This window comes from Achroia grisella, unplaced genomic scaffold (genome assembly GCF_030625045.1).
Source record: "Achroia grisella isolate CSIRO2021 unplaced genomic scaffold, CSIRO_AGI_Agris_v1 utg1668, whole genome shotgun sequence".
NCBI classification, from domain to species: Eukaryota; Metazoa; Arthropoda; class Insecta; order Lepidoptera; family Pyralidae; genus Achroia; species Achroia grisella.
The window spans coordinates 764,536-776,704 of NW_026712668.1; the positions used below are offsets into that span (position 1 = coordinate 764,536).

Below are 12,169 nucleotides of genomic sequence, written 5' to 3' on the forward strand. Positions count from 1 at the left end.
AGACGTCCACTGCTGGACATAGGCCTCCCCCAAAGATCTCCACGACGATCGGTCCTGCGCTGCTCGCGTCTATCAATATATATACCTCAGTGGTCTAGCGGCCTAGCACACCGCTTTACGTCCTTAGGTCGCGGGTTCGATTCCTCACACGGCACAAACTTTTGTATTCATGAGTATGATTGTTTGTATCGGTCTGGGTATTTTCTATATATATATTATTTACGAAAAAAAAATTATCTATGTATTTGTATCAGTTATCTAGTACACATAACACAAGCTTTAGCTAGCTCAACTTGGGTCTAGATGGCGCTGTGTGAATTGTCCTGAGATTGTTATTATTATATTATGTATATATGAATAAATATATATGGATAATACTAAACTATAATATAACGGATATAATTATGGCAGTTAGTCAGCTGGTAATTGTAACTGAATAATACAAAACTACCGTTAATTCTATTAACCCGATTTAAGAGCATAAATAGCATATTATAGTGACATAACTCGAGTAGTTAACTCAGAATACAAGTTAATACTGTTATATAATTACACTCACAATTAAGACTAGACCACGAGGCAAAAGATTTTCACAGACACCGGAACTACTAATGTATCCGTTTTACTTATTTTATACATATAATAATAATCTAACTGTATATCTAAATATATATAACTCAAAGGTGACTGACAAAGTGATCTATCAACGCACAGCCCAAACCACTGGACGGGTCGGGCTGAAATTTGGCATGCAGGTAGATGTTATGACGTAGGCATCTGCTACGAAACGATTTTCTTTAATTCTACCCCCAAGGGGATAAAATTTTGTATTAAACTTTGTCAATTTTAAACCGATCGGGCTGATACTTTGCATGTATAAATCTACTATCTTTGCTTTCATAAATATACTAGCACCCCTATGAAAGGATTTTGATAAATTCCACCCCTAAGGGGATAAATTAACGCGAGCGAAGCCGCGGGCAAAAGTTAGTTAATGATATATGCGCAAAACTATCTTATGGTTATATAGTATAAAACAAAGTCGCTGTCGCTGTCTGTCCGTCCCTATATATGCAATATTACTAATATTATTAACGCGAAAGTTTGTGGGTATGTATGGATGTTTGCTATTCTATCACGCAAAAACTACTAAACGTATTTTGATGAAACTTTACAGTAATATAGCTTACACATAATAATATATTATTACATAGTATATGTAAAACAAATTCTCTCTCTCTCTGTCCGTCCCTATGTATGCTTAAATCATTAAAACCACTCAACGGATTTTGAAGCGGTTTTATTAAATAGATAGAGTGATTCAAGAGGAAGGTTTATATGTATAATAGATGTACACCCGGCGAAGTATTTTCTATGTATATTATGTATGTATTTACAAAAAAAAAATCTAAGTATTTATATCAGTTATCTAGTTCCAATAACACAAGATCTGCTAAGTTTAGGACTAGATGATGCTGAGTTATCCAAAGATTCTTGCGGGTCGGCAACTCGCACGTGACACCTCTGGTGTCTCAGGCGTCCATAGGCTATGGTAACCATTTACCATCAGATGGGCCGTATGCTTGTTTACCACAATAGTAGTATAAAAAATTGTTTAAAGATAGTATATTATTATCACAATATTATTATATTTCTCGCTCGTTATTCTTGTGATGATTAAAAAAAATATAACTATGACTATTCAAAAGTGCTTCAAATAAGTTTATTTGATAAAAATATTTTCTATTCTGTTCTATTCTATTCTATAATATGGAGTATATTATAGATCCATAGTCCATACTTTGTTCTCTATTTGTGCTACGTATATGTATGTTTTAATACTCAATCTATACATATAAATAAAATTGGAGTGTCTGTTTGTAATATCACAGATAACATAATATTACTGAAATAACCGTTTTTAATACATATAATACGGTACATACACCAAAATAATATTTTTTACAATTTTTGTCTGTCTGTCTGTTTGTTCCGGCTAATCTCTGAAATGGCTGTACCGATTTTGACAGGACTTTTGTTGGCAGGTAGCTGTTGTAATAAGGAGTGACTTAGGCTACTTTTATTTTAGAAAATAAAGTTAAATTTCACGCGAACGAAGTCGCGAGTACAGGTAATAATAAATGTATTTGAGTTAAAGTAGAATTGTAAAGTATAAATCATGAAGTTACAGTACCGTAACGGGCGCAGTGTGTGAGTGTATGTTACATGATAACATAATTGAGTATAGTAATAAGTACCTATAGTAAATCACAGTTTAATTTGTACATTATGATTGGTAATTTAATGGCTCACAGGTTGCGAGTTAATTAATTTAACACTAGCAAATTAGATAATATTTACGTATTTTAAAGGAATTATATAAGATAGAGGAAAAAAATTATTCAGTGCTTTTACAGTAGAAACAAAATAAATAAATAAAAATGAATAACCCTGGTTATTTAACACAGCACCATCTAGTCTCACGGTAAGCAGAGTTTGTGTTATGGGTACTAGACAACTGATATAATAATATATAGTAATATACATAGATAACACCCAGACCAATACAAACAATCATATTCATGAATACAAATGTTTACAGCGTGCGAGAAATCGAACCCGCGACCATCGGAAGTAAAGCTGTGTGCTAAACCGCTACACCATCGGGGCCTTAAAAAGGTTTATCTGTATCACAGATAAGATAATATTAAGTATTTGTAGTTTTATGCTACGTTGGTTTTTATACGTCTTTTGCGGCACATAAAGTCACGACCATTTCTTTTACTTGTATAATTATTTTGTCTGTAGCTTTAATTTGTGAAAAATATATCAATCAAAAAGAATATATCAATCTATATGTCCATATATATATATATATATATATATCTATCTATCTATCTATCTTATTATTTTAGTAATGGACATATGTAATAAAAAATCACTTCCATCTGATTACGAAACAATCATTAAAAAGTAAATACAATCCCACAATACACTCATTAATTATACTTCAATGCAATAATATATGAAGAAGCAAGCTAAATATATAATGATTGAAATTATAAATGATCTACTTCTGATAATAATTATGTTATTGATCATCTCACGAACCTGTTTGTACGACCCTGATATTTACGTATCGTTACGTAAAAGTTTCATACCTGCAGTCAATGAACATGTTGGGAACATTAATTGAAGTGTCGTAAACTGGTTCGGTGGGTAATTAATTATGTTTTATAAATGACCTCGAACTGTTAAGATGATGGTCTAATTTGTGGTAAACTAGCTGTGCCATCGGTTTCATCTGTGTGGAATTTATAGCCTATGTCTTAATCTGATATGTAAGCTGTGTTATTGTAGTTTTGTGAAAATTATTTGGGTAGTTTTTGCGTGAAAGAGTAAGAAATATACATCCATACTTACAAAATTTCACGTTTATAATTTTAATAAGATATTATTGTATATTAAATATTGACCGATTTTGACGGGGCTTATATTGGCAGGTAGCTGGAGTAACTTAGGCTACATTTATTTTAGAAATATAAAACTTTATAATTATTAATTTAACTAAATTCCACGCGGACGAAGTCGCGGGAACAGCTAGGCTTATATACTTTGTATAAAATAACATAGTAGTGCATAGCGCCATCTGTCGATTATATAAAACTATACATTGACAACGGTTTTATGAAAGCAGACAGTGTTTTCTGACTGCTAATGTTGTTTGAAACTTGTAATAGGTGTCGATAGAGGGCACTGTAAGTTTAACTTGAAAATATTTCACATATTCCTTACTCTTTACTATCCGTACTAATTATTATAAATGCGAAAGTAACTCTGTCTGTCTGTCTGTCTCGCCAAAACTACTGAACCGATTTTAATAAAATTTGGTACACAGATTGTCTAGACTCTGAGAAAGAGGGAATGGGCGTAGGTTACTTTATAATGGCATAGAAAGATTGTGAGGGGTTGAAATGGACATGAAACATTTGTATGAAAGCATCGTCGTTTTTATTGTTAGAAATTTGAAACTTATTTTTTAGGCTGTTAATTAAATATAAATAAATATTACATTCAAAGTTTGTGAAAATTTTAATCCCTAAAGAGGTAGAATAAATAGGGGATGAAAGTTTGTATTGAATATCAAAATTTTAACCCCGAACGGGGTAAAATAAAATACTCGATGGAAGTTTGTATGGAAAATTGTCATTTATGAAACTAGGACGATAAAACTTTTTTCTTTTGCCTTTTTTGGGTTGATTATTGAATATTCATTATTCGGACAAGGTTGCGGGGCACAGCTAGTTTCTTATATTAGAAAGCCATATTTTCTGAGATTCACCAGTCAATTCTTCTCTTTTCATTACATAGTATAAAACAAAGTCGCTGTCGCTGTCTGTCCCTATGTATGCTTAAATCTTTAATACTACGAAGCGGTTTTTTTAAATAGATAGACTGATTCAAGAGGAAGGTTTATATGTATAAATTTAAGTATTTTACTATAAAAAATACTACATGTATTGTTGCCATCATGTTTGTGAGGAGAAATAAATAAATCATATTATTATTATTATTATTATATATTATTATTATTATATATATATATATTATGTATAACACGTGTACACCCGTGCGAAGCCGGGGTGGGTAACTAATTATATATAAGATGATTTTATCTTTTCCAGAAAGAACCTCAGTCTCCAACCGGTGGATAAAGAAGAAGATGCCCAATACTTTACGTATCGAGACGTGAATCGAACTCACGTCTCCGTGGTGTTAGCACAAAGCCTCAACTCCATGGTCGACAGTGACACGCCGCAAAATGTTATGAAGTTCAGACTTGGTTGCGACTTCGATTCTGGTGATGATCTTGTAAGTTACACTGATTTTGAAACTGGTGATGGGATACCTCTATAACTCAAATTCATCTAAAAGAATAACAACTTGAAAGAGCAACTCTTTTAAATAACTTTATTCTTACTTTACAATTTAAGTTTAAGTGTGTGAATACAAACTACCGATTAGCACTAATTCAATTAAATAATCAAATAGAAAAAATATTGAATACACAACAACTGGTTAAACAATTAATAAGAGGAAATCAGTCATAGTGATTAGAGAAGACCAGTCCCTACAAGCAGCATCCGTTCACGAGTATGACGGATGAGCCAGCCATCACTGCGCTCGACCATATTTTAGATTAATTACTTGTAGGTTTCTTAAATCAAACTGATAAGTTACTTTAACTTTTTAAGTAGTCTGAAAATTTGCGTGGAAATCTTAGAGTCGTAATAAAACAATTAAACTCATAAAAATATGCATTAACTGAAATAAAACTGCTGCGAAATAATGCACTGTATATAACAACCGTTTTCATGCAACACTCAATAAAAGAACGGGAAGACGGTTTTACGTTGTTTTTATAACCCGTATCGTAAAAACGTGAAGACATTTTTAAAATGGGAGTCGACGAACTCCGCGGCCGAAGATTTCTGTGTTATTTCAAAAGGAAATTTATGAAATTGACAGTTAGTTACTCGAGGTTCAAATGGAAGGAATTGGTTTCCCGCCTTCTCGTCTGGTTCCTATTTTGTTTGAGCAGATAATTAATGGTTATCCATCAGATTTTATTAAGTTCATTGTCTGGACGGGTATTTTGGATGTTTGTATACTTTACCACCGATTCAGTTTCGCCCGAGTGTAAATTGGTTTTTATCGTTCACTGGCGACAAATTATTTTTCATATTAATTCGCTGTTATACGTTTAGTAAGTAGTTATTTTTAGTAACGACTATTTTTGGAATTTTTGGCAAGGAATACTAGAAACATAAAGTTCAAAAACAATTATACAGTCATCAATATTCCCCAGTTGTTATTTACAATATCAAAATTTATACAAATAAATAACATTGAAGTGTCTTCAAGACTTTCTGTGTGTGACACCGTCACAAACTTGTGGGCCAATTTTGATGACACTTTCACTCACAATTAGCTAATTTTATAAGGAGTACCTTAGGCTACTTTTTACTCTAGAAATATAATATATTTAAAAAAAAAACAGTTCAATTCCATTAGTTAACCTCTAGTCTATGAATAATCCAGGATTTAGATAGCGTGGTGTGACGTTCAACTTTTCGCACCGTTTGCAGCTTAATGGCCGCATGACGCCAGCAGTGTGCGCTAGAGACAACATAATGCTTCCTTCTCTTTCCCACATATATACTGTTTATATTAAATTATTGATAATATTTAATTGCAGATCTCGGCTTACTTATCAGTGACAGTGTACATAGAAGACGTCAACGATAATTCACCAAAGTTCATAGATTTGCCATATAAAGTTACAGTGGACGAATTAACACCGGCAGGTTAGTAAAACAGTTTATTTTTTATAATAATAAAATACAAAATTCTAGAGTCTTTTTAGAATAAAATAGTACAGAATTCTTGAGTTTCACGATTACTGGACGGGATGGACTAAACTTATTCAAACTATTACAGCAGCCCAACGGATGGAAAATTTCAATTGCCAATCATAACGTAGACTATCTACTCATACAGCTATAACTATGAGAAAACAGAATATAAATAGAAATAATCATTAATCAAAGAAACTTAATATAAGCACTTTTTAATAGTCATATTTTTATTTTATTATTCATTCAAAAAGCAGATTTATCACATGTAGAATGAAGAACAAGTAATAGAAATAGAAATAGAAATATTCTTTATTCACATAAACTCAGTACAAGCACTTTTGAATATTTTTTATTCTTATATCTTCTTTATCTTATTCATATTTTGATTCTACCACTCATTCGGAATACAGATTCATCACAAGAAGAATGAGCAAGAAACTTGTATGTTGCTTTTTTTATATAAATAATTACAGTATAACAAGTAAAAGGCATGCGATAATCAACATAGAAATCGCTACGCACTCAAGTGTTGCTCTTTTACATAATAGCTGTTCAGAATTATATTTTCGAGAATTTTGTGTTAATACAAACTGACAAATAGCAAAGTTGATATAAATAAATAAATAGTTACTTGAGTTATAAAGTAAATCAGTCATAGTTATGAGAGCAATCTCTACAACCTAGCGCCCGTTCACAAGTATAACGGGTGAGCCAGCCATCACTGCTCTCAAACATATTTTAGATTACACAATACACAGAATAAATATGTAAATTTTAATGATTCCACTAAAACATTTGATACTTAATTGTAACATTAGAATGTCAATAACTGTTTGGTAGATCGTGATAAACCAGAATGTAGAAAATTCGTATACGCACTCTTGCGGTCGGTCGGTAATTTAGTGATACAAATATTTATTTAGAGTAACATATACTAAAAATATATGATACCCTTGATGTGTATTTTACCAAAAATAACATAAATAGAGCACGAAAATCACAACCCACGTGACAGGCTATAAACACCATACAAGCTATAAACATTTATAATGTTACATCCAGATTGCATCTTTTGTTAAAGTACGAAACGCCTAGATTTGATAAAAATATTTTGATAATATAATATAATATTTTGCAATAAGTTTTGTAGCTATATATATATTTTGACAATTACAAGAAAATATGTAATAGACTCCTAGAATGGAAAATATAAAGTATAGTCTAATGGATACGACTTGGACCATAGGTCGTGAAATTTATGGAGGTAAAAAAATATTTTTATTATTCAAATCTGTTTATCTATAGTTCTCAGGAACGGTTAATAAGCATGAAATTTGCAAAGCATTAAACAAACTTCCCAATTTTGTTTTGGTACTTACTTTTATTTTAAAAAATACAAAAAAAAACATTAAAATAAAATGAGCAATAGCTCATTCTTCTTGCTTTTCGAATGAGTGATAGAATAAAAATATGTATTACAATTCAAAAGACTATACTTATCTCAGGAACGGAATAATATGTAGGAGATTTTCAAAGCATCAAGCAAGCTTCCCAATTTTTAATGGATACTTCCGTATTTTTTTTACATGCATGCAAGTTTATTGCTCATTCTTCTTGTTGTAAGTATGCGTTCCGTACGAGCGGTAGAATAAAAAAAAATACGTCTATTCAACAGTGCAAATATTAAGTTTATTTGAATAAAGATTATTTCTATTTCTATTCACGTGTAGCACTTTATGAATCACTTATGTAAAGTAATGTAAGTAATGTTTTCCAAAGAATCTGGGAATTTCATAATAAATCGATATACAATATTTGACTGCGACATGGATACGATTACGCATGTTGTGGGTATAATGTGGAATTTCGAGAATATTCTCATAGGCATACATTCTATCTTTAGATAATAGTGATGTGACGTTTGTTTTTTTTTTCTATATTTACATTGTCATTTAGAGAATTTCGCAATCTCACTTAAGGGATTTGAAATGTCTCTATTCAAATTTTATTTTTATAACGACTTTTATATATAACTAGCTACTTGCTCCGGCTTCGCCCTGGTGTACATGTATTATACATATACACCTTCCTCTTGAATCACTCTATCTATTAAAAAAACCGCTTCAAAATCCGTTGCGTAGTTTTAAAGATTTAAGCATATATAGGGACGGACAGACAGCGACAGCGACTTTGTTTTATGCTTGTCTATGTAATGATTTATGCTTGTATACAATTCACCTAAAATGTTATTTAGTGTCTGTTTGGAATATACAAACAAACTTTGAAATCGGATTTGTATTTGAACCCCGAATTATTGATTCAGATTATTAAATATATGTTTACAAACATTAGGAGCAAAAACAAGAATTCGTAAGTAATAGCAAACGAAACTGCAGTTAAAGAACGGATAGACATTTCGATTCGATACGTCTGGGACGACTACCAATTCTTTTAAATTAGGCCGCTGATATACAGTCGGTTGACCTTTAGGTTGCTCCGATGCTTCAAATACTGACTACTCCATCTCCTCTCCAAAGAGGGCAGTGTGATTAACCTGACAACTAACCGACTATATATCAGCATCCTTAAACGGTAGTTGAAACTGCGACCCACACCATCTAATATATAATTTCTCTTCTAATATATAATAGTAATGTTCAAAAATGTTCCTATCTAAATATATATAACTCAAAGGTGACTGACTGACTGACATAGTGATCTATCAACGCACAGCCCAAACCACTAGACAGATCGGGCTGAAATTTGGCATGCAGGTAGAGGTTATGACGTAGGTATGTGCTAAGAAAGGATTTTGATTAATTCTACCCCCAAGGGTATAAAATAGGGGATGAAAGATTGTAGGAAACTTTGTCAATTTTAAACCGATCGTGCTGAAACTTTGCATGCATAAAGCAACTATGACCTAGGCATTCCCTAAGGATTTTGATAAATTCCACCCCTAAGAGGATAAGATAGGGGATGAAAGTTTGTATGAAACTTATTAGATTTTCATCTGATTGAACTGAAATTACAGATTAAAGGTACTATGATGAAGACGTTCGCTCAAATAGGATTTTGATAAATTCAACCCTCATGGAGATAAAATAAGGGATGATGCAGGATGCAAATGTATTAGTTTGAACCTATCAGTGAATGGAACGAATAAATTAAGACGAACAAAATAATTTTTAGTTCTTTAGGCTACTTTTATTTTAGAAAAATAAAGTTAAATTCCATGCATTCGAAGGGAACAACTAGCTTAATAAATAATTTCATCCCTATATTAAGATGTAGCGTTTAGGCAACAGATGAAGGTAATTCAACATAATGAAATTTCTTCTTTGATTGATTGTAGTACGTACTTGAGTTTGTAAATTTAAAAGATTAATAAGCCAGTTTGTAGCACCCAAATTTCAGATATGTATAAGTTATATTATTTTCGCTGTAAGTAGAACTTATGTATATTACAAGTTCTAGGTTTATAGAATACTAGCTGAGCCCGTGTCTTCATTCGCAAGTAATAGAGGACGAATGAGGAATTTCCATTTCATCCCCTATTTTATTTTACCACCTAAAGGGTAAAATTTTTACAAACTTTCAATATACAAACTATCAATATGACACTCAAGTCATATTGATACCTCCATAGAACATTTCATCTCCCCTTCCAACCCCTTACAACTCAATCTTCGCATTAAAAAGCCTATATCCTTTCTCAGGGTCTAGACTATATGTATACCACATTTTATTTAAATCGGTGCAGTAGTTTTAGCGTTAAAGCGGGACAGACAGACAGATTTACTTTCGTATTTACAATATTAGTAAGGAGTGAGGATATATACGCCGAAGACAAACCTAAAATCAGTGATATTATTTATGAAAATGAACCATTTTCCCTAAAGATATATACGCCGAAGGCAAGCCTAAAACCAGTGATAGTATTTCTGAAAATGAACCATTTTCCCAAAGAAGAAATAGTAATATTCTTTATCCAAATAGACTTTATATAAGCTCTTTTGTATAGACATATATTCTTGAATCGGATAGCAAAATAGTTATAATATACTTGGACTATTAACAGCGTCATCTAGCCTAAGTAGAGCTTGTGTTATGTGAACCATAACTGAAACTAACTTACTTCGTTCTTCATGAAGTCTATGTTTGTCGACATATTTTTTTAATATTATATAACGATTAATAATTGATATGTATATATTATATTTTATATTTCTTTAGTCTAGTGTCATTATCATTAGATTGAGCTATATATGTATCTATAATGTACATAATAAACTGACTGCGAAGGAAGGAGATCAAGACTAGCCAAACAATGGAAAACGGCACCGATATAGTCGTAAAATATTGTAATGACTTTTGTCACATGTAAAACAATATAGTGTTTATAAAAAACTAGCGAAAATTACACTTCCCCCATACATTGTCACGATCCCCCCCCCTTCCCCCCTCCCCCGACACTCCTTCTGGAAGAACAACTATGTCAATCAGGCACCGTAATGCAGCTTCATCTTGTATATAAAATTCTCGTGTCACAGTTTTCGTTCCCATACTCCTACGAAACGGCTTGACCGATTCTCATGAAATTTTGTGAGCGTATTGAGTAGGTCTGAGAATCGGCCAACATCTATTTTAAATCTCCCTAAATTTTAGGGGTAGTCCACCCCTAATTTTTTTATTTATTATAAGGCAAAACAACTATTGAGTGTAGTACTAATAGAAATGTAGAGAATAAAAAAGGTTTATAAAATAGTTTCCAACAACAACCACCAGTCTAGCATTTTGATAGACAATTATGTCCTCATGGAGTAAGGTTTTCTTCGTCAGGAGGGATCTCCTCAGTATGCCCCTTGGGGGCCACATCAGCTACTCGCACAAGTCCATCATTGCCCGAGTAGACAATCTCACTGACATATTCAATATTCACAGGTCTAACAATATTCAAAGGAATCCGTGCATTTGATCGAGACAAGCCCAATACGCCAAACTCGGATATCCAGTACAGCATCACAGGTGGCAACGGTGATGACCACTTCGCACTTGAAAGTTCACACAAACCTGCTCTCATATTGAAGAGACAACTTGACTACGATACGGGAGATAGGGAGTTCAAAATTGTAGTTACAGCTTCGGTAAGTATCATACAAACTAGCGAGGACTAGACACCAACTATTCCTTCACACGTGTATACAATGTTAGTTTTCGAAAAGATGATAATGGAGTGCTTATTCCAGCGTTGACGGTTAACTCTGATGGAACACCAATGGAGGATGATAAGATGAGGATGAGGTCAGGTCAGTTTCACATGACAAATTCACCAGGAATTTATCGTGATGATATCCAGGGAGAACCTCGTGGCATTTTGTCAGCAATGAGGTCAACAATCCACATTACTAACAATACTCTTTCACTACATGGGGAACTATAGTATAGTGTGATCATGTGCATTTATTAAATATTTGAACCTTCCGGAAAAAGTTTTAACTGTAGCATTAAATGTAGGATATTTAGAATATTTGGAAGGTATAAACGGAGAAAAAAATAGAGACTTTTTCTTAAATTATTAAAGATAAAATAGATATGATTACCAATATCAACAAATCTCTTCAATTATGGTAGTCTGTTCATCAACACTTAGACTTGAAAATTTTGACCTTGGTAATTTAGCTGTTCAGCGCACCACTTTACTTCCAGGGTGCAGATTCAATTTCTTGCACGAATATGATAAACAGTAA

General features: G+C 32.5%; 1 protein-coding gene across 1 annotated transcript in view; it reads left to right on the forward strand.

The window, feature by feature from the left end:
* LOC131841396 (cadherin-89D) overlaps positions 1 to 12,169 on the forward strand; it is a 78,248-nt gene that overhangs the window by 46,814 nt on the left and 19,265 nt on the right. The window contains exons 3-5 of the mRNA XM_059189710.1: positions 4,686 to 4,872; positions 6,260 to 6,368; positions 11,364 to 11,566. Coding sequence (XP_059045693.1) covers positions 4,686 to 4,872; positions 6,260 to 6,368; positions 11,364 to 11,566 — 499 coding nt within the window. The remainder of the gene's footprint in view (positions 1 to 4,685; positions 4,873 to 6,259; positions 6,369 to 11,363; positions 11,567 to 12,169) is intronic.